The sequence below is a fragment of the Camelus ferus genome, chromosome 2 (genome assembly GCF_009834535.1).
Source record: "Camelus ferus isolate YT-003-E chromosome 2, BCGSAC_Cfer_1.0, whole genome shotgun sequence".
NCBI lineage: Eukaryota > Metazoa > Chordata > Mammalia > Artiodactyla > Camelidae > Camelus > Camelus ferus.
The window spans coordinates 109,433,461-109,458,199 of record NC_045697.1 but is presented as its reverse complement, the minus strand read 5'-3'; the positions used below and the strand labels follow the sequence as shown (position 1 = coordinate 109,458,199).

The 24,739-nt window shown below is 43.6% G+C and overlaps 1 protein-coding gene across 1 annotated transcript in view; it reads right to left on the bottom strand.

The window, feature by feature from the left end:
* Window positions 1–24,739, bottom strand: part of TMEM131L (transmembrane 131 like) — a 159,808-nt gene that overhangs the window by 133,043 nt on the left and 2,026 nt on the right. The window contains 1 exon segment of the mRNA XM_032465146.1: window positions 16,525–16,568. Coding sequence (XP_032321037.1) covers window positions 16,525–16,568 — 44 coding nt within the window.

Here is a 24,739-nt window from a genome sequence, read left to right as displayed (position 1 = left end):
AACAAAACAAAAAAGGCAACCCGCAGACAGGGAGAAAACATTTGCAAATGATGCGACTGACAAGGGCTTAACTTCCAGAAAATACAAACAGTTCATACAACTCAGTAACAAAAAAAAAACAAACAACTCATTCAAAAAATGGGCAGAAGAGCTAAACAGACATTCTCCAACGAAAACATGCAGATGGGCAACCAGCACATGAAAAGATGCTCAATATCGCTAATTATCGGAGAAATGCAAATCAAAACTACAATAAAGTAATCACCTCACACTGATCAGAATGGCCATTGTTAAAAAGCTCACAAATGATAAATGCTGGAGAGAATGTGGAGAAAGGAACCCCTCCTACAATGCTGATGGGAATGTAAACTGGTACCACCATTATGGAAAACAGTATGGAGTGTCCTTAAAAAACGAGGTAATCCCACTCCTGGGCATATATCCAGAGAAAACTCCAATTCGAAAAAATACATGCCCCCCAATGTTCATAGCAACAATAGCCAAGACATGGAAGCAACCTAAATGTTCACTGACTGGATAACAAAGTTGTGGTGTACATATATATACACATATACACACACACACATATACACACAATGGAATACTACTCAGCCATAAAAAAGAATGAAATAATGCCACTTGAAGCAACATGGATGGACCTAGAAAATATTACACTTAGTGAGGTAAGTTGGACAGAGAGACAAATATCATATGATGTCACTTATGTGTAAATTCTTTAAAAATGACGCAAATGAACTTATTTACAAAAGAGAAAGAGACGCAAAGACATAGAAAACAAATTTATGGCTACCAAAGGAAAAAGGTCAGAAGGGGAGGGATAAATTGAGTTTGGGATTAACAGATACACACTACTGTATACAGAATAAACAACAAGGTGCTATCATACAGCACAGGGAACTACATTCAATATACTGTATAACCGATAATAAAAAAAGAATATGAGTAAGAATATATATGTACGTATAACTGAATCACTATGCTGCATACCAGAAACTAATACAACACTGTACATCAACTATCCTTCAATAAAAAATAAAAATAAAATAAAAACGGTAGCAAGTAGAGTCAAGGTCAGGACTTGCCCGTATGGTGCTTTTGTACAAATCTGAATGAGAGGCCTCCTCCGGGGGGACACAGCTGCAAGGGCAGCAGGTTGGTGTGGCCACCCGTGTGCAGCGGCACAAAGTAAACCGATCAGGTCACCTACCCTTCCAGCCCTTCTCCCTGAAGGCCAGAACAGACTTACCGCTTCAGCACTTCAATTTCCATAAAAATTAAGCTAAATACTTATTTACTATAATAAGAAGTATGCTAAAGTCTCGTGCTCAGGATTCTGTTTTACAGGAGAAATAACATGTGCGAAAAGCCACCAAATATATGTAAAACTAGACATCATAGGATAAATGCCTCAAAAGTGGTAAGTTTAGAAAACCCACATACTCTAATAGTCTAAATAACTTCTGGATACTAAAAGCGTTTATTTGGGAAAACAGAAGAAACCTTAAAAAAAAAAAAAAAGTACTCTACAAAAAAGTAGTACTCCACGAAAGTACAGCTCTTCCTCAATATACCACAGGGTTATGTCCAGACAAACCCACCATACGCTGAAAGTATCGTTAAGTCAAAAATGCATTTCATACACCGAACCCACTGAACACCTAGCTTGGTGCAGCCTACCTTAAACATACTTCAGACACTTACGTTGGCCTACAGTTTGGGCAAAATCACCTAAAACAGAGCCAATAAAGTGTTGACTATCCCATGTCACTGACTAAATACCGTCCTGAAAGTGGAAAACAGAATGACTGTCAGTGTATATCGGTTGTTTGCTCGTGATCGCCTGGCTGACTGGGAGCTGCCGGTGCCCAGCACTACACGAGAGGATCAGATCACACACTGCTAGCCCGGGAAAAGACGCAAATTCCAAGTTCCACACACGACGTCTGCTGAGTGCGTATCGCTTTTGCACCATCGTGAAGTTGAACCTTTATAAAGTTGAACTATTCCATGTCGGAGACCACCTGTATTACTTAAAAGGCAATACAGAGAATAACTATATTAAATATATATGGAGGGTTTTCAGTATGTTTAAAAAATAATAAATGCACAAACCATACAAACTGGAAGAAAACGACTAATGTGACAAAATAAAGTTGTCCCGAAACAGACTTAAAGGAGTAAGAGTGATTTTTACTAACCATCTGAATGATTTTAGAGAGAGACAGAAAACTGACATGGTTCACTAAGAAAACAATACAGAAGACTGAGATTTAATTTCATATGATCAACACCTATAATTACCACCTACCTGATCAAAATCCCAAAGGGAAGGGGGCATAGAGAAAAAACACAGTCCAAACTCTCTAGATGTTTTTTCCCTCATCCCAGTATCCTATTCCACTTACCTCCCCCTTCTCTCCTTTTATTAGTTAATATCCCAGGTGTGCAGGTCTCCTGAAGCATCTCTCTCCTTCTCCAGTTTCCCTTTTTATCCCCAATTCAAAAGCAGAAATAAAAAGAAAATGTAAATAGCGTGCGTTTAAGTGAGAGACGGTCCTTAAACTCAGCAAGAGACCAGGTCACCTGGTATCTGAGCGTCCATGAACCCAGCTCCACATGCCACGAATATGTTTCTGAACTCTCCAAAACAGTGCCCACGACACATCTCTGAACTGCGTTTTGTCTTGGTTGTGCTTGTGTGCTTTGGTTTTCGGCTCATTTTTTCCATCTGGAATTCAGTTTCCAATGGGGAGCAACACGACTTTAATGGACCCTTACTGTATCCACGGTAACTTTAAGAAGCTTAGGCAATTGGGAAGTACCTTCCTCCCTTAATTATGGTCTAAATGTGGTCAATTAATGAAACCCCTTCCCAACTACCTAAACACACTTCCAAATTAAAACGAAACCTGAATTTACAACCCAGGTTAAATGGATTATAAGATTAAGGACTAGCGTGCAAGGGCTTTCTCCACCTCACTCTCACATTTCAACCTCAAATTACCCCAGCCCTCTAATGACCAGAGTCGTCACTGCGAAGGCGCCTAATTGCCCACGAATTACGCCAACGGTAACCAATTTCAAGATCACAGATCAGATTTTCCCCAAACATGAAATCTGCTAATTAAGTTACACGAAAGTCAAACTAACAGGCAATTTGGATGTGACATTTATCCTCAAAGTAGACGGAGAGATAAAGTATTAACATTCACAGTAACAGCAGCTATTCCTTCCGTGAGCGCTATTAACACACCCAGATCATGGCAGCTAAAGCACACGGAAGCAGAAGGAGACTCATTTTCGTGATTCGAGCATTTCCAGGAAGCAACAGAAGGATTCTCCCTCCAAACCAATAAACGGCTCTCAGGGATCGGCTGCAGCATGCGAGTCAACCCACGCCGCTTCATTTGCTGGGTTTAAACTGGAATAAAACCAGTTTCAGATACTTCCACACGCAGACCCAACACAACACACGCAGCCCGGCGGCAGCTTCAGTGGTTGTATTTTTCTGAATACGAATCAAAGGACTGTGGTTTGATTTCAAGGTTTTGCCTATTTGCTAAGCCTCAGTATATACTGAAATATTCTTCAATCTTCCCAGAAGGAAAAACAAAACAAACAAAAAAAAAACCCACAAAAAAATTTCTTGTCTCTAGCGCCCACAATTTTGTGTAAATAAAATAAAGAACTCCCTTGGATGTGCTCTTGCAGATACACAAAGACATAATTTAGAAATAAAACCCATTCCACCAAAAGGCCAGGTTCAATGAGTTGGTAAAGAAAACCCGTGGGGCCTGCTGCGGCCCCTGGAGTCCTGGAAATGCAGCTCAAAGAATGACAGTCCCAGCCAGTGGCTTCACAGGGCACCAGCTCAGTACCAAAGGTGTTTCCTAGGAGCCCCAGAGTTGGGGGAGGGCACAGGGAAAGGAGGTGAGGTGACCCTCAGGAGGGCTCAGGAGCGAGTCTCCATTTGTAGCAGCTTGCATTGTGTGCCCGATGATGACATGCTGTGGTCCTAACCCGCGGGACCTCAGAACGCGACCTTACTTGGAAACAGGGTGGTCGCAGACGTCATTAGTTGAGATCAGGCCTTATGGGGTAGGGTGGGCCCGTTCTAAGGAGACAGCCATGTGAAAACACGGAGACACACAAGGAGACCCGTGTGTGATGTCAGAGGCAGAGCCTGGAGGGATGCGGTTGCAAGCCAAGGATCTTGAAGGTCACTGGCAAGTCCGCAGAAGCTAAGGAGAGGCAAGGAGGGAGCCCCCTTACATGGTTCAGAAGGAGTGTGGCCCTGCCAACACCTCGCTTTCAGATTCCCAGCCCCCAGAACTGAGAGAGAATAAACTTGTGTTGTTTGAAGCAACCCAGTTTGCGGTACTTTGTTATGGCAGCCCCAGGAAACTAAGGCAGCACACCTGAACTTGGGCTTCTTCCTCCAGCCCTCCCCACTCTGGCCCCTTCAGCTGCCAACGGCTCCCACTGCACCACAAAGAGCGCAGGGAACCCCCAGCCTGTGCTTTGCCTGGGGGGGCCTCCCTCCCCCAAGGGGTCTCAGGACAGGCTCAGCCACCCAAGGCCCTGGTCTCAACCATGTCCCTTCCGTCCAGCCCTGCCCTGCCCCTGGGTACCATCCCTGCTCCTCCAGCCAGCATCCCAGCCGGGAGACGGGGTGGGGTGGGGGAATCGGGCTGGATGTGCAAGGTCCTGCGGTGTGGGTGGGGCCTGTGCTGCTTCTGCCCACCCCCCACTTTCTCACAGCATTTTTAGAACACTTCTTTCAGTTTTTACTTAAGTAATATGCTTCTCATGTCCTAGCAAGCCCCCTTACAGGCTCACACACTCTCTCTCACACACACACATACAGCCACGTGCCCACAGGGAGCTGGGCCAAGAAGCAGATCTGAGCACATACACACCGCCCAGTACTGTGAATGGCCACTCCCATCCCATAACTGAGACTTTCTGTTTTGGGGCCAAGGTTTTCTGCCAGATTCACTTCCCTTATAATGAATGGATTATCCCTGAGAAAGTTCCTCAGTTCTCTCTGGAAGCCGCCCTGGACTGCCTCACCCACCTGTTGACCAGGCCTGCCAGGGCCGGATGGACCTCAACCGGCGGGGGGTGAGGGACAGTCAGGCTCACCCTGGAACCTATTCCCAACCCCATAACCACGACAGAACTCTGTTAGGAAAACTGGGTCGGCTGGCTGAAGCCTGATCACCGAGAGGGACATGGGTATCTGGGTTTGCTAAAACCCCAGGTGGTGATGGGGGGCCGGTGCTGCAGGACAGCCAGGTCTCCCCACTCGCACCCACTGTTTCATCTGCAAGTCCACTTCTGCTTCAACCAAAAGCATATTTCAGAAAGTGCTTCCTTAGATGCCTTGGCCGGGACCTGTGGTTCTCGGCCCTGGGCTGCATCACAATCACTTGGAAGGCTTGTTCAAACAGCTCGCAGGCCCCACCCGGGAGCCTCTGATTCAGCAGGCCTGGGGTGGGGTCTGGGAACGGGCCCGACAGGTTCCCAGGCGCTGCTGATTCTGTCGGTTCCAGGACGAGACTTTGAGAAACGCTGCCTGGCTCTTCCCTTCCTTGCTGGGCACAAGTGACAGGGACTGCAATGACCCTCTCCCACCCAGCCCCTCCCCTACGGCAGCTCGGGGTGCACCATTCCCCGTGACTGACCCCAAGGCTGATCCCAGCGGTCCCACCACTCCCTAGGCTGGGGAGGGTGCAGGGTGAGTAGGTACAGACCCATTTTGACCTGTGAGGTGTAAAGGGAAGTTCGCCGAGGGGTGCCCCTGAGAAAGGCACAGGACCAAGGCTCTTGTAACCTGATCACGATGTTCACGTGGGAAGCCCTGCAAGGCCCGCAGGCCTCCCGCAAGCTGGGTGGCGGGGGCTGCTGGGCCGAACAGGGGCCCACAGCACAGACAGGTGGGAAGAGCCCGGCTGCCTGGCTGGGCTCACCTGCTCAGTAAACCAACCCAGCACCACCCTGCCTCCGGGCTTCTTGTTAAGTGACATAATACATTCTTTATTATTTGAGCTGGTTGAGTCAGGGCTCTCTGTTACTTGAAGCTGAAAATATCTAATCACAAAGTAAAGCCAGCTCACCGGATAGCACGTCCATCCGAGGACACAGGGCAACCTCTCGGCGGGCGCTGCAGTGGCAGGTGTTCCAAATTGTCACCCTAAAATCCCAGAGGTAAACTTTCCCAATGATTCCAAAAGCCATGCAGCTGACAGTGGAGGAACACTTAGAAATCGTGTGAAACTGAAGAAGCAAACCATCCAGCGCACAGTGAAGGGTTCTGAAGACCCGGCTCGGGGTCTGCCTTACAAGAGCCATGCTCACTTTTCCCAGGGGTTTGCTAGGAACCCCAGCTGCTAAAGCTTCCTAGAGAATTCACCTGCTTTCACACATCAATCTTAGACTTACCTTCCTTCTGTGGAGAGCAGGTATGGGGTATACCTAACTGGGAAAATGGTTTTCTAACCTACTTCACTATAGATACAAGGTGGACCAGTGGATCTGGGAAGAGGACACCCCAGCTGGCTGGCCTGTTCTGCCACCACGTAGCTCTGTGATCTTAAACTGCTTTGCCTTTAGCAACTTGTTCCTCAGCTACAAAACGGGAATACCAGTACATACATGCCGGTTTCCTAAGAAAAATGCACGTGTGAAAAGCACTCTATAAACCATAAAGTCCTAGGCAATGATTTAAATCCAACTCTGAATGTATTAACTGGATGAACATGGCCTGACTTTAAGAGATAAAGATTAATCATAATCCCAGCAGAATTACTTCACCAAAAATTCCTAATACGTGCATCTGCTGCAACTGTCAACTGGAACACTGTTGGACTGTTATTCAAACAGGACTTCACCTATTACCAATAACTGAGTGACAGTTACAGGAACCAACACCCGCAGGTAGGTCGCACAGCCCGGAAAGTCACCGTCATACAAGGCGGCGTCCACGTGACACAGTTGCTATGTACATTTCCACAGCGGTCACCTCGGGAGGCCACACGCTGCGTCTTCCCTTTCACAGAAGCTATTCTCTGGGCACTACCTTCAGATGCAGCAGTGGGCTCCTTTGGACATTCCACAGCTGACAAATCAGCTTTACTACTGGGGAAGTTTGGTTTTAGCTCAAGAGCCACATGCCATTCAGAGCCATGTTTGCTGGAACAAACTGGGTAGAAACAACAGGAACTGGAGTCGGGGTGTAAGGGGAAGCAGGTACGGCACTAAACCCAGGCTTCCCCACCTGGGCTAAGTATCCATATGGTAGAGGGAATAATGCCAGCAGGCAAATATGGCCATTTTCCTGAAACATACATTTTATTAAAAGATTTTGGGAGAAGGGAAAAAAAACAAGGAATCACCAGTGAGTAACTTTTAAATGACTGCAAATTCTCAATAAATGCTTTTTTTTTTTTTTGATTTCACAGAATTTTTATGCTCAGAGCACTTTTCAAAACTACATCCCCACTGTTATGCGGGGAAACACTAGGAAAGACTACAATAAGCACACAAGACTTCTTGCATCATTTATAAATTAGATGAAATGGCAAACCCTAAAACAATGGTTCCAAAAACATCTTTATTGAGCACGAAGTCTGTGAAATACTGGCCAAACTACCATAGTAATTACTTGGAAAGTGGCAATGTGGGGCGGGGGGGGGGGGGTGTCACTATCACTCTGGAGTCCTATTTCAGATGTGGAAGACTTTAACAACAAACTAATAATTTGATGACAATTTGTTTAAAACTAGATTAACAAGCTCCTAGGAGACCCCATTATCTTATTATTGGTGTTCCTAGACAGAGAACACTGCCCTGGGAAATTCTATTTCTCCTTTAAACCTGGAAATCCCAGACTCTGACACCTTCTTAAGGATAAGCAGCTTGGTGTCACAATATGTCTGGGACACCTTTACAGAACTAATCAATACTGCTGCCAATATACTGCGAGCCATCTCGAGTATCTTTATTTCTCACTGGCCCACCATGGCAAGGGGAGCAAACAGTAACCCAAAGAGCAATGCTTGCTGCATAAAGGCAGCCCAAAACTGGGGGGAAGGTTGTACAGCTCAGGGGTAGAGCACGTGCTTGGTGTGCACAAAGTCCTGGGTTCAGTCCCCTGGGCCTCTGTTGCGGGGGGGTGGGGGGTAGAAGCAGCGCCAAATGACCAAAATGTCAGCTCATCTCTTAAGACGTAAGTTGGGTTCCCAATGGCAAAACACCCAAGTATGTCTTGCTCAGAGCCATACCTTCACTCCTGTCTAAAATGAAGCTTCTCAAATCTTTTTTTTAATGCTTTTTAACCATGTGTAATTTCCATGGGGAATTCTTCCTGGGCTGTTGAATCTGCCTTGCTCTTTGCTTGGAACGCCCACCAGACTGCATGGATTCCAGTTACTCCACCATTAAATATTATGACAAGTAGTAATAAATAGTCAGGCCACTGAGCGGCAAGGGGAAGGAAGCCAATGAGGGTCAGACTTTCAGGGTTAGCTAAGCCACTTCCCCTAAAGGCACCCCTAGTCTAACGTCATGAACCCACAGGTCCTGATGCTAGACCGCCACATCTACGGAACACACCCAAGCTCTCCAGACTTCAATTCCACTTTTTTGTTTCAGTAATACCAACATTAATGAAGTGTTTTGCCTGTCCTTATTCTAAATTAACCCTTCAAAATATACCTGGAATTATTAAACTTGGTTCAAACATCCTTTTCAACATAAAGATACAAATTAGCACAACCCTCATCACTCCAGAGTGTGTAAAAATATATCTATCTATCTATCTATCTATCTCTGGTAGAAGTAAAAACTTCAATGAAAATCAGAATTAGGATTCTGATCCGATTATATTAATTTTCTAATTGATTTCATTTGAGGGCTACATCATTATAGAAGTGTCAAAAGCTCTGCTAAAAATTTCACAACCTAAGAAAACCCAAAAAGGAGTTCATGGCTTAACAAACTCAATACATACCAAGAACCCTGTTTAAAGCCTATATTCAAAGGACAACATCTAAATTATGAAGTTTATTACGGTCAAAGGGAAGTCACTTTATACTCTCATGACCACAAAGACCACGACTCAATCTGTTCACTCTACAACTTTCCTGAGACCATACAAACCTGTAGAAGGTACCACGGGGCACGAGGGAGAGAGCTCAGAACCCAGTCTCTTTAAAAACACACCGACTGCAATAACCCAATTTAAAAGCCACCAGCCCCTAATACTCATACCAGTACTGTGGTTTCAAGGGCAAACACAGTCTGTGCACTTGGATATGAAGAGCAGGTGAAGCACGACAAGCAATCAACGTCAAAGAAACGTTAAAAGTAGGAGGGGGGCACCCCTATACTCAGCTCCTCTCCAAGGGGTGAGGTAGTAGGTTAGATGCTGGGGAATCAGTGGACTGAGACGCGGACAGGTCCCCTGAGAAAGGCGACTGTACACAGAGGGGTACGCGCCTGGCTGGGAGAAGCCCACAATGCACATGGAGCAAGACGGATGGATCAGGGTGAGGGGTCTGCCAGGGGAGAGAAGAGTGTCTGGGCAGCAGAGAGGGAGAGAGGGAGAGAGAGAGGCTGTGAGAATGAGGGGAAGTGAGAAGCAGGGGGAGGAAGGCCGGTGAGCAGCACCTCCATCACAAAAGGCCTTTGTGCCGTGCACTTTATCCAGAAGGTAAGGGGGTCCACAAAAGGCTGCTTGTCAGAGGAATAACAGGCAAGGATGTATCTTTTTTTGGGGGGGGTAAATGGGTTTATTTACTTATTTATTTATTTTAATGGAGGTCCTGGGGATTGGACCCAGGACTTAGTGCATGCTAAGCATGCACTCTACCACTGAGCGAGACCCTCCCCCAAGGATGGACGTCTGAGATGCGTCACTTGGGTAGGAACGCGGAGAACAGGCTGTGGCAGCTGTAAAACCCAGGCAGGAGACCATCTGAAGAAGATGCTGCCAGACCTGGTGAGCCACTGGGGACGGGGAGTATGAGAGGAGGCGAGGGGCTTCCTGACTTCCAGCAAAGGAGTTCAAGGTCAGCTAGAGAGGAAGGGGCCACGCTGGAGGAGCAGCGTGGGGGAGGGGCTGCAGCAGACTGAGCCCAGAGCTGCATGCAGGACACACTGAGGCGAGCTCTGTAGGCAAGTGCACAGGTGAGGCCCCTGGGCAGCAGGTACCACTGAGTTCAAGTTCCTTCTCTCCATAAAAAGCCCAGAGAGCAGGCATGATCGCCCAGGGACATGACCGAGGGGAAGAGAGGGCATTCAGGATCAGGACGGAGTCTGGGGAGCCAACTTCAGGTTTAAGATGCATGATCCTATCAACAGGGAAGGAACTTGAGGGTTGTGCTAAAAACACAGTTTCCAATTTCTGAAGGAAAACAAAGAAAAGTGGAGAGGAGTTCTGTTCCCTGAGGGGCTCTGAGATCCCTTCATCGCCAAAAGGAAGCTTCCCTGAAGATTAAGTCGTTTTTGTCTGCAATTACATCTTTCAGTACGCTGCTGAAAGGTTAATGAGATTTCCTTCGTGTTCTGACTCTTCTGATGGCCTCTAACGGCTGTAAACGGTTTCAGGAGAACACATGTTGCTGCTGCTTCCAACCAGATAAAAGCACATTTTTTCAGAAAGGGGCCTTCCACAGCAACTTAGCTAGCCCCAGCCAGTCAGTATTTGTGATTTAACATGATCATTTCAAAAGTTGACATAATATACTATTCATACTTGGCCAATGCTGAAACTTTTCACCTTCTAACAAATACACTCCACAAAGGCGTATGGGAGAGCTGGACCTGCTTCCCGGAGAGCAGTCGATTCTCGCTCCCCTCCGCTCTCCCCCTGAATTCACAGCAGCACTCTTTCTTTCTCAGCGGAGGAACAGATGACTGTGGATATCCGAGAACACCCCAGAGAAAAAGGGGGATTGGACCAGAGAGAGGGAAGACATTTTTCAAATATTGCTTCTTTGGCTTTCAACCAAGAACAATTAAATAGCATGCACGGAAGATGAAGTCAAGATAATATAAACAAAATCTTCAATGAGGCCAATGACCCTAAAAGCTTTCCCGAACTTTGAGATTACAGGCAAGCAGCTCTGGTGCCCTGCGCCGGCTCCCCAGTCAGCAGTGGTCTGGTTCTGGTCCCACCATGGGCAGCCTGGGAGTGAAACACAGAGCCCCCTTCACGGTCTAGACTCTCCAGCGACATGTCAGTGCCGCCTACACTTTCCCCGGGACGTCCTGAGACTCTCTTTTATGGTCAGATTGCTCTCTTGAATCCAAGTCAGGAGCCGCTCTCCTATATGGGTTCTCTCAGAGACCCGCTCATTTTGTGGGATTCACACATGCTGGTTCTACTGAAGTCAAGTTCATTTTTCCTTTTTTTTTTTCTTTCCTTTCTTTTTCTTTTCTTTTTTTCTTTTTCTTTTTATCACTCCCCAAGAGGTGCAATTTTCCAGTTTCCAATTTAACCCTTCCCACCTGCTTCAAGTTCATCTTAATCTCACTAAAGTTAGCGCAGCAGGGGAGTGATTAAAATGACAATCCGAAAAGCATTTGAAAAACGTGTGAAGAGATACCAACAACTTCATAAATCAAGTTAAGGGAAAATGGCATGAAAAGAGCAGGGCAAACCTAGGACTGATCACAGCCCAGAGTAGAAAATGAATACCCGCGCCATAAATAAATGACTGAGTAAATCGATGGATGGGAGAGAAGAGACAAATCTCCCACACAGAAGAATTCTAAATAATTCATGGAGGTGGAGTGTAATTCCACTTAATGACTCGCCTCTGAAGAAAGAGGTTTAAGAAAAAAGTCACTTTACAGTGGAAAGAGCTGACCAGCAGCACCTCCACCAGGTGGCCAAGGTCAATGTCAAGTGCTAAGTCACGCTGACAGCGGTACCCTTGACTAGGATGGGAATGTTCCTCCTCCCCAAAGCCCATAAACTCAACCAGACAGTAACAGAAAAGAACAAATCTGACTCCACATTAGAGCCGTTCCTTTGGCTTTAACCCTGTGCTCTGTTTCCTAGGCTTAGTTCTGCTGGCTCTGAACCTTCTGCAGAAAGTTGCCTACAGCCTGAAATATACAGGAGAGCCCATTCTCAAGACTCTGACCTTTAAGGGCATAACACCTTCGCATTCGTATAGAGATAACAAGTTGCAGAATAGGAAAAGTTTGTTTTGTTGGAGGTTTTACAGGGACACCATGATCTGACCCACGTGGACAGCTGCAAGAACAAAGGATTCCAAGAACAAAGGATTCCTACACCAGGAAGTCTGCAACAACCAAGCACACCCCCTCCCCTTTTTAGGAAAAAAAGAGCCTGAATTCAGATTTGGGGAAGATCGTTCTCCAGGACGGTAGTCGGCCATCTTCTAGGTTGGCGGGTTTTCCAAATAAAGTCATTATTCCTTGCCCCAACACTTTGTCTACCGAGTTACTGGCCTGTCGTGCAGCAAGCAGAACGACTTTGGACTCGGTAACAGAAGCATGAGGAAAAACCTCAGACCACTCCACATGGATGGACACTTTACAAAACACCTGACCAGAACTTCAAAACAGCCAAGGTTTCGAAAGTCAGGGACGTCTGACTGTCACAACCCAGAGGATCTTAAGATGTGACAACTAAAAGGAATATGATGTCCTGGGTAGGACCCTGGGACAGAGAACATTAGGGGGAAACCAGGAAAATCCAGATAAAGAATGGAGTTTCGTTCATGGTAAAGAACCCGTGCTGGTTTCTCAGCTGTGACAAATGTACCCCAGTAACATAAGACGCTGACATTAGGGTAAACTCTCTGCACGATCTTTACAGCTTTTCCATGTATCCTAAAAGCAAAAGGTTTAATTTAAAAGTCACAAGAGATTATATGAGTTTTGAAAGTATTAAAACTTTCATCTTCTTAAAAAAATCCCTTCTGTGCAGTAGAAGGTAAATAAATAGTAAGAACTCTGGTGATTACTTTACCCATCAAAGGACATCAGATTTAGAATTCACAGAGAGAACACAAGAAGCTACGGAAATGGACACGAAGGTGTTCTAGAAGGTTTTCAACATCCAACCTGCATCATGAACTTGCTGTCACACAAGAGGAAAAAAAATCTCAACTGAAAACAAACAAACAAAAAAACCCAAAAGCAACCAAGAGGCTTGGAAGTCCAGCTAAAAGGAAAGCAACTAGGGATAAAACACAGCAAAATGCTGGAATAGTTGATTCTGAGAAGATTAAAACATATAAATCAGGGCTGACCAAACTGTGAATCATGATTAAGGAGTTTTGAAATCAACTCAGCCGTAGCAACTAGCATTTTTTGAATGAAATAAAAAAGTTCCCTGGACAGATGGTCATGATGGTTACAAACAATGTGAATTTATTTAATACCACAGAACTCTACACTTAAAAACAAATGAACTACTTATTATTTATAACTTAGATGACTGATTTCTTGAATATGCATAAGCATATTTGACTGTCCTTTAATATTAGATTACTGCATTCTGTTGATTCTTATTTTGTGGTTGGCTTTACTCCTTTGATAACTATATAAATTTAAAAAGCCAAAGCTCTAATCTGTTCTTAGAAACAATGTACATACATATAAACTAAAAAAAAAATGCAGTACACTGTATATATGTATTTACATGCAACATAATGTATATGTGTGCAAACTGTAATCATTCTACCTATTAAAACTGAAAAAGGAAAAAAAAATACACACATAAAAACAAACAAAACAAGTTCCATGGACAGATGGTCGTGATGGTTGCACAATGTGAATTTACCTAATATACAGAACTCTACACTTAAAAATGGCTAAAATGGTAAATATATGTATTTTGCCACAGTAAAAAAAAATGAAATAGAAAACAGAGGACACCACAGGTAGCAAAAGTAAGCACTATTTTATACATAAATAAATAAGCATACAGGGACATATTCACACATCCACACAGGTTGCCTTTGGGTGCGCAAGCAATGGTGATGTAAAATGTATCTTTTACTGTGAGTCACTGTCAAAAGGCTTGAAAGCCATTGTCTCAATCTCCCTCACTCCCACACCTTCACTCTGATAATCTGTGTCAAATCAGCAACAAGGATAAAATCCGACTTAATACCTTTACCTGTGACGAGAAGTTGGTGAAAAGAAACTGGTTCTCATTCATAAGAAAGAGGAGAACTACACCTGGAAAAGAGGAAAACCAGGGCCAAGGCACACACACAAGGCCCCCGGAGCCCAGCCCGGGCATTCCCACTCCACACTCACCTCCCCTGCCCACCTGCCCACCTGCCCCCTCCCCGGGACGTGTTCCATCAAGCCTGAGATTCCGAGAAGACAGCCAAGCGGGCTGATCTCCTTCCCACTAGATCCTCTCCCATCACAGTCATCCTCTCCCCAGATGCTGAACTGGAATTCCAGAAGCCCTCCACGGTTTTCCTCTCTCCCTCTCCACGACCAAGTCAACAGAAATTCATCTCAGACCCCTCCTCGTACTTCCGTCCCCACCACCGCCAGCCCAGCCGGAACCACCACCAGCACTTCTCAGTGTTTCTTGCTTCCAGACCCTCAAACAAGACTGTGACAAACTCTGAACGCTGCCCCATATAGTTAAGTGACCCCAGTATTTAAGGTGTTACACTCCGCGTTTAAATGTTTGCAAAGAATGTAATTTCTAGTGTACTATAAATATCAGCGTTTTTCATAAAACTCACACTTTTTCAAATATATTCAAAGGACTCTAAATACCACTGCAATGACATCTGTCATCATCCATTTTTGAAAATATACAGAGAGGCTTTTTTTCCTCTCTTGCTGAAAAGTCCCACAAAGAATTTGAAAGTAATATATATTTACATTCAAAGCCTTATTCAACAAAACTGTAAATTGAGATTTCCTGTGACCACAGGGTCGAGACCTTAAATTTTTTTTCTTCTGAATTATTGATGTGATTTTGATTAGCACACAACTAATCAAACCAACAAGTTTCACAAATTTAGACAGGTAACTGAACATACAAATTCACATTTTATTAAAAATGCATCCTTTAATGAGATGGATGGACCTGTCTTTCCCCCAATTGGTTCATGTCAATATTACTGCTAGAATGAGACAGCAGTGATCAGCACCAAGTTCATCTTACCGTCCTTGGTTTTTTTTTGTCTGTTTGGTTTGAACATAAGCACTGGAAAAGCTTGTTCACACAAGTACATGTGATTCAGGAAGCAGCTTTGTATAGCACTGGCCCTAGATTCTCTAAACTCCCTCAGCACTTGATCCAAAAATCAATTTATCTATCATTGAAAAGAACTTTTGATGGTCTAATAACTGCCAATTTGATCGGGTCCGCCTTCAATTTTACAGAGAGATTTGAAAACCACCAGAGTACAAATCAATCTGTCATCCAATCAGAGTTAAACTGCTTTCTCCTAACCAATATTTCACACTGTCCCTTCGCCCAAGATGAAGCACACAGCAGGATCAGGGCTGGGTAAGAAGTATGCCCTTCTTTGGCAAAGTGGAGATGTGAGATTGCAAAAGAAGACGTGGAAAAGGACAACTTGCAACCTACAGACAGATTAGTTTCAGGAGAATATACAAATGTTGGGGATTAAAAGCTGATCCTCTGAAAGTTATCCCCATGCCCAGGTACCACTTAGTATCTTCATGTACCCCCAAGGGACCAGATATCCCAGTTTGACAACTAACCAAGACTGTCCCATGGCCAAAGCAGTCTCTTAAAAATTTAATTTTCATCTTTTGATTTGCTAGCCCCTGCTTTAAATCTTTTGACAACTCACCCCACACTTAAAAAACATTAAAAAAAAATAATAATAATAAAACCCAACCTCCTTACTGTAGCCTCATCTCACTATCCTACAAAACCACATTACCTGCCCCAAGTTCCTGGATTGCTGCCAGGGCTTCCTACCACAGGGCCTTTGCACCTGTCATTCCCTCCACCTGCTGAATGGCTGCTCCCACACATCCTCCAGGCTTCAGCTGTCACCTCTGACCACCTGACCACCCTATCCACCTCATTACTCTCTACTACAGAAATCTAATTCTTGATAGTTCTTATTATAAGCATACTTTTTTTTTTTTTAACAATAATGTCTGACTTCTCTATTACACACAAACAGGTCTTGGTCAATGTTTTAAGTCCAGCACCCAGCACCATGCCTGATGCTCCATAGATGTTTGTAAACAAGAAGGAAGGTGTAAGCACGCCATGGAGAAGTGAAGTTGGTGTGGGAGGAGGGGGTACTTTAACAGCTTTCTGTGCAACCTTATTTTAAACAAAGTCATATTAATTATTAGAGAGTACAGACACCCCAATGCCAAAGACAAAGGTACATCACAGATAATATTAGATATACAAGCACAGACATAGGCCAAGACTTCAGATAGCATCCTAGCAGGCAAGGAAACTCAGCATATATTTGCTCCCACTTTTTTCCTTACCTTTGCTCTTGAGAATGGTCCTCCATATCCTCTTCAGAATCACCCTATTGAGAAAGAACATGCTTTAACAGTTGTTTCAAAGGAACATGAAATCTCCAAAACAACAAAACAAATAAAAAACTGTTCTTCAACTCTCACAGGGGTGACGACCCCAATGTTCACAGCAGCACGATTTACAACAGCCAAGACATGGAAACAACCCAAATGTCCATCAACAGATGACTGGATAGAGAAGTTGTGGTGTATTTATACAATGGAATACTAATCAGCCATAAAACAGAATAAAATAATGCCATTTGCAGTGACATGGATGCACCTGGAGATTGTCATCCTAAATGAAGTAAGACTGAAAGAGAAAGAAAAATACCATATGTCACTCATATGTGGAATCTTAAAAAAAAAAGACACAAACGAACTTATTTATAAAACAGAAACAGACTCACAGAGAACAAACTTATGGTTACCAGGGGGTAAAGGAGGTGGGAAAAGATAAATTGGGAATTTGAAATTTACAGATACTAATGTATATAAAATAGATAAACAACAAGGTCCTACTGTATAGCACAGGGAACTATATTCAACAACTTGTAATAAGCTATAATGAAAAAGAATATGAAAATGAACAGATGTATGTATATGTATGACTGAAACACTATGCTGTGCACCAGAAATTGACACACTGTAAACTGGCTATATGTCAATTAAAAGAAGAATGCAAATACAATTTTTAAAAAATCTCACAGACATTCAATAAATATTTATTGGAAAAAAGAATGACATTAGAATGACACCACTAAAAGCCATAAATTGCCAAGTGATCTCTTAGATAGTCATTGTAAGTAAACATTCTACCTATTAAAATCACAGCCAAAACATAATCTCAAAATTCGACAAAACTCCTCTCTCCACAAGCCTTTCTTTGATGTTTAAGTTTAATCACACGAGATAAAATTTAATGATAATTCAAATCCCCCAATATCAAAAATGCACTGTTTAGCTCAGACTCCTCCAAATGAACCAATGGTATATTTTGACACCAACGTAAAAAGGCTGATAACATTATACATGGCATACATATCATACTCGAAAGGACTTTCAACATCTTCTCCAAGACTGCCAGGGCCAAAATGGGACCAAAAATCACATACCGGGAGGGGAAAAGGAAAGGTGCTTGCAATAGAAACGGAAGGGCAGATCCAGTTAAACGCTTCACTGCTGTCTGCCTGGAAGATGCGCTGGTGACAGAAGAGTCTTCCCCAAGCTCAGTGGCTTCGGGAGTACCGACCCTTTCCGTTCCTCCAGCTTCTCTTGGTCACACTGCCCTCTTCCTCCCCATCACTGCCAGTCCTCCTGGGCCCAGACCCCTCTCCACTAATGCCCTCCAAATGCTGACCTACGCTGGCAACCATCAGACCAAACCCCAGCCTCCGGCCCCAACTACTCAATCACACATGCAGATACTCAACAAAAGCCTATCCTCCCACAAGAGCCAAGGCTCGGGTGGCTCTGGTCAGCACAGCACTGAGCCGTGCCCAGCACATGCCAGGGACTCCACAGTCCGTGTCAGATGAATTCGTTTACAGCTCCAGCCCTACTGCCAGAACCTCCAGGATATACGCACTTTGTGTCCCCAGAGACAATTATGACCCATACCAGACTTCTCAAAGACAGGGATCCCTGCCAAGGGCCTCCTTCTGTTCAGGATGCCATCATACTCCTTGACCCCTGGGCAAACCTTAAGGTCATCTTACACTGGTCTCCTTTATCTCCAAGCATGAGGACTTACCCACTCATCGGAAATAAAGTTCAGACTGTCCTCCATCCTGTCTGCCAGCAAATTAGACCAAGCCTTCAGTAGCCCAGGCCTGCATTACCACCACAGACGGGCTTGTCACTCTGTTTAAGACGGCTGCCTCTCAAGGACAGGGAGAAAAGGGAACCCTCATGCACTATTGGTGGGATGGTAAACTGGTACAGCCACTATGGAGAACAGTATAGGGGTTTCTCAGAAAACTAAAAGCAGAACTACCATATGATCCAGCAATTCCACTCTTGGGTATATATCAAGAAAAAATGAAAACACTAATTTGAAAAGATACATGCACCCCAATGTTCACAGCAGTACAATTTACAATAGCCAAGACATGGAAGCAGCTTAAGTGTCCATCAACAGATGAATGGATAAAGAAGATGAGGAATATATATTTAAATGTTTATGTATGTACGTGTGTGTGCGTACACATACACACAATGGAATATAACTCAGCCATTAAAAATGATGAAATTTTGCCATTTACAACAATATGGATAGACTTGGAGGTTATGCTTGGTGAAATAAGCTAGAGAAAGACAAATACCATATGATGATATCATTTATATGTGGCATCTAAAAAAAAAGACAAACTAGTAAATATAACAAAAAAAGAAAGATTCACGGATACAGAGAACAAACTAGAAGTTACCAATGAGAAGAGGGAAGACAGGGGTAGGGGACTAAGAGATACAAACTACTATGTATAAGATAAATAAGCTACAAGGATGTATTATTGCACAGCACAGGGAATCTAGCCAATATTTCATAATAATTATAAATGGAGTATAAGCTTCAAAAATTATGATCACTATGTTATACACCTGAAATATATGTATATTGCACATCAATTATATCTCAATTAAAAATTGTTTTTAAAAAGAATGCTGCCTTCAACCCATCCTGTGTGTCAACGAGGAACCAACCTTCCTCAACATCAGTCATTACTTCCCACCTGCATAGTATGGACCCAGGAGTCAAGATCATCGTGTTAATCTCTGCTCAAGAACCTACCATGGCTGCCTAACCGCTAGTCAGGTACACTCCAAGCTCCTGAACCTGGACTTGAGCAACTGTCACTTGAACTTGACACACTGATCCCAATCTCTACAACCACACTTCAGCAGACAGGCTGGCTCCCATTCAAAACCTCAGCATACACACCCACGTGAGGTTCCAGGCCAATGCAAGTCTCTAAGCGGCCCCGCTCTCCCAGGAGCCTTAACAGACCCACCAACACACACAGCTCCTCTCTCCCCTCAGTGTCTACATTTCAGCACTTGAACACGGCCTTATCTCCCCAACACCACCAAGCTCTCAAAGGTCAGAAACCAAACCCTGTAACTTCTCCCCACTCCCTCTTGACAGTGCCTCAGGGCCCTTGCATGAGCTATTCTAATTCTCTCGCTGCTTTCAGGGGTTGGCTCAAATATTAAAAACAGGCCCTCTCAAAGAGATCTGCCTTGACCTCTTAAATTAAAATCAAAACTCGTATCAACCGAGTCTTCCTCCAGTCTGCTACCACACAGTCCTGATGCCCTTGTAACAGACTATGTAACTCACAACTGGGTCTAGTTCCTATTTATTATCTACATGCCTCCACTGAACTGCCAGCTCCACGAGGGCAGTGGAGTTTCTTTTTTGGTTCCCCGTGACAGCCTCAGAGCCTGAAACAGTGCTTGGCCCTCAGTACATGTTCATGAATGTCTGCGGGGCTAAGTAGAGTCCAGCTGTTTAAATACTAGTGGATATCACCTCACATCTGTCAGACAGCTCTCATGAAACAGACAAAGAGTTAACAAAGGCTGGTGAGGATGTGGAGAAAAGGGAGACCTCGAGCACTGTTGCTGGGATTGCAAGCTGGTGCAGCCCCTGTGGAAAACAGTATGGAAGTTCTTCAAAAATTTAAAAATAGAACTACCATATGCTCCAGCAATCCCACTTCTGGGTATTTATCCAAAGAAAACTAAAACACTAATTTGAAAAGATATACACACACCTATGTTCACCGCAGCACTATTTACAGTAGCCAAGACACAGAAGCAACCTAAGTGTCCATTAGCAGATGGCTGGATAAAGAAGATATGGTGTGTATATATATATATATATATATATATATATATATATAATGGAATATTATTCAGCCACGAAAAAGAATGAAATCTTGCTATTTGGGACAACATGAATGGATCTCAAAAGCATTATGTTAAGTGAAATAAGTCAGACAGAGAAAGGCAAATTCTGTATGATCTCACTTTTTTATGGAATCTTAATAAAAAATAAACCACCAAGCTCAGAGATACAGAGAACAGATTAGTGGTTGCCAGAAACAGGGGGTGGGGGTGGGTAGAAGAGATGAAAGGCATCAAAAGGCACAAGCTTCCATGTATAAAATAAGTCATGGGGTGAAATGTACAGCATGATGTACATGATTATAGGTAATAATACTCTATTGCATATTTGAAGGTTACTAAGAGAGAAAATCTTAAAAGTTCTCATCGCAAGACAAAAAAAATTTTTTTGTAACTTTGTATGGTGATGGACATTAACTAGACTTATTGCGGTGATCATTTTGCAATCTCTCCAAATACAGAATCACCTGAAATTAATATAACATGTTAATTATACCTCAATAAAACTTATTCAATAAAAATAAAATTTAAAAATACCAGTAGATGGAACTATTCTTTTTAACTTCGTAAAGCAAATTTTTCTAACTCAAAACAGAACATGAAATTATTTCTCTGAGACACAGGAACTTTATTCACCACAATACCACTGTCATGGTCAGACTCCTAAAACTCAGACAATACAGAAGCTTAGGCTCTGGACACCTCCTGGGTTCAAACCCCACCACTGCCATTCCCTTATCACCTTGGGCAAGTCATTTACCTACTGGGTGCCTCCATTTCCTTATCTGAAATCAGCTCACAACACGTCATACTTTTTAGTGTATTAACATGAGTTAATACTTATAAAGCGCTTCAACAATGCCAATGGTATTCAACCCCTGTTAGTTTTTTTTTTTTTTAATGTTAACAGTGGAAGGTGATTCAACCAATAAGAAGTCTCTATGACAAAAAGATTTCCAAACACGAGTCAGTGCTTCCTGGACTGGCGCAAGATGCTGTTACGTAACTCAGTACCTGAGCCACTTGGGTGCCATTTCCTGTTTCACTTTCTACCAGTTTCCGTTATCTTCACTCTCAGGCTTAAGGGACTAAAATAAACAAGATGTGGGACTTGTAAAGGCAGAAACTTTCTTATTCGTCACTGGCCTGCAGGGCCTATCTGGGCCAGGCCCATGTCAGGTGTTTGCCAGATGGACCAACAAGGCCAGGAGAGCCCCGAGCCTCCCCATCCCAAACCAGACCAACGTGCTCTCAGCAGGCGACAGCTGCTCCCACTCAGCACCAAGGTCCGTGTCCCAGACCCAGCCAGGGGCCTCAGGAGTGAATGGATTAAATGAACAAATTCTACACTGCCCTTCTTGCTGCTAGACCTGATACCAAAATGTGATTATTAGAGGGGAGGGTCTAGCTCAGCGGTAGATCGCGTGCTTAGCACGCATGGGGTCCTTGGTTCAATCCCCAGTACGTCCATTAGAAAAATAAATAAATAAATCTAATTACGGCCCCCAACCAAAAACAAAACAAAACAAAAGTGTGGTTATTAACCAATAATAGGAACTCAACCCCTAAGACATTCCACCTGCCATCTTCAGGAGTGACTAACTCATACACAGGGGAACTGGACAAGACTCTGACCACTGCCTCTCCACTAGGAAGAATGCATGCGCTAACCCCAGAATGCCTACTGTATGCCCAACATCGTGGCCACAACAGGGAACCCAAACACTCTTAAAGGGATACCAGTTAGGGCAACAAGGCATATGCAAAACAAAGAAAACATCCAGACACTCAAGAAAGTCCAGGAGGGAAGAGGAACAGTGACGGTAACAGTGGCACTGGCAAGCTGGGAGTCAGGAAGGACCGGTCCTGGACGAACCATGGGGCAGGAGCATCTGTGCTTTCATTCAGCAGGGAACCGCTGGATCTGCCTGGCCAAGGTGCAGGCTGGAGGGAGCAGCCCAGAGGACTGACCGGAGCTGCAGACAAGGTCAGAGTGCAAAAGGCCCCGAGGGCCAGAGCCAAGTCGAGTGGGTCACAGGGAATCACAGAAGGTTCTGATCCTGAAGTGGAGTCAGAAGGTGCACCAGGGGGAGGGTATAGCTCAAGTGGTAGAGTGCGTGCTTCCTATGCAAGGGGTCCTGGGTTCAATCCTCAGCACCTCCTCTAAAAATAAATAAATAATAAACCTAATTACCTCCCCACTCACTCCTAAAAAAAAAAAAAGGGCAGAAGGCGCACAAAGCAGTATCTTGCACAGACACAATTACTTCTTGACAATGAGCTGATGAAAACATTTGTTTGGTTTCTGTAGTATCACCACTTTGGGGTCAGGGCAGTGAAGTAGAGTCAGAGGAGAGGGAAAAATTCTGTAAATCTAAAAATAAAATCACATTTTTTTTCCTTCCTTCTTCTTATTATCACCATTGATAGAGCTTTTAATGTTCCTAGACCAAAATATTTTACCACATCAAAGAGTATATAACAAAAAGATGTGAATAACGTAACTTACCTATGCAATTATTGGGCACAAAATAGTATTGAGCTGTTTGCACTGGTTCAGGCCCTTCAAAGCAGGAAAGCTGTTCCGTGCTCTCCAATGACCAAATCCAGGGGTCAGTTGAGATACTGCCAAAGTAATAGGTGACCTATACTAAGTGCTAAGTTCCAGGTACTTAATCCTCACAAAATCCTCTGAGACCAGCACTGCTATTCACCCCATTTTGCAGATGAAGAAACCAAGGACAGGAGGTGAAAAGGGATGGAGCGATGAGTCAAATCCTGGAGGCCTGGCCAGAGGGATTTATAAGCCTGGCAGTTTATAAGTATTCAATTGTAATATTTGATTTTACTAGTAACGCATTTTTCAAGTTCTTGATTACTTCAGAGAGACTCACTAGAAAAAAGAACAAGGACAAGGAAAAAAAAAGAAAAAAAAGGCCCAATCTACAGAAAACATTTTCAAAATAGGTAACTGTATAAATAATTAGTGGTGGCAAATGTCAGTACTCAACGTTTTAATGCCACACCTTCTGATGCTCCTACGTCACCTATCACTGACAAATCTTAGTTTCCAAAGCCATCTTTAAGTCTTCCTGAAAGGAAGCCAACTTACAAATTAATTAAGGAGAAAACCCTCAAATTTAAATAACACCTATAAATGTTCTCTTTTTAACAGACTCTGTGATACACATGAGGGAACTTTCTCTGAAAAAAAATTCAAAATACTTTGAAAAGAATTCCCTAAAAATAACTGTCTTCAGAAAACACACACATACACATGTGCAGTTTAGAGAGAAATATATATGCAGTTCAGATAGATAAATAGACAGACCCATATATATCTTCACCCCCAACCAGGTAAAACAGTCCCCAAAAATATGCATCTAGACAGAAATGAAATATTTAGAAAATTACTTTGAATACCAGTTTCACTTTCAATATAGCTTTGATTAAAATAGCTATAAATGCTTCTGTAACAAGTAGTCCAGAAAGACGGCTTCCAAATGCTATTTTTTCCCCAAAACAAACTGCATTATACATATAAACAAAACCAGAAATTAAGAATTGTATAAAATAACTTTGGAGCCTATAAATAAAATCATTAATCACATCAGAGGCTCTGACATGTCCACCTCTGAGCACAGCGACTGATTTCAACTACCGCTGTAACAAATGAAAGTCTCTAATCTCCTTTCCTTTCTGTCTGAGTTGGCTTCTAAGACTAACCAGTAAGAGGTAGAGGCCACAACTGAGTAAAAATGCAAATATGTATAGATATACACCAGTGCTTCTCAACCCGGGCAATCCTGCTCCCCAGGGACATCTGGCAATGTCTGGAGACATTTTTAGCTGTCACTACTTCGGGGGTGGGGGAGGGAGTGCCACTGGTATCTAGCGGGTAGAGGCAGAGATGCCCTAACTGCTCAGCAGCCTACAGTGCCCAGGACAGTCCCCCACAATAAGCAGTTCTCCAGTCACTAACGCCTCTGCTGAAAACTCTGACACACACAAACACTACTACACTGTATTTCTTTAAAAGTGAATGTGTCAAATGTTAAGTGTGGTTCTCGCAGCAGGAACTGCATGATTTCTATTCCGTTCTTTTTATCTTTCTATATTCTATATATCTGCTAACTACAATCAGGAAAAAAATCCACTTAAGAATAAACTTTGAGAAGGACAAACTATTTGCTTCCCATCCTGATGGGGCTTTTTCTCCAAGGACTGGTCCCATTCAGCCCGCTGGCCTTCAGGGAAGGTCCAGGAAATTTTT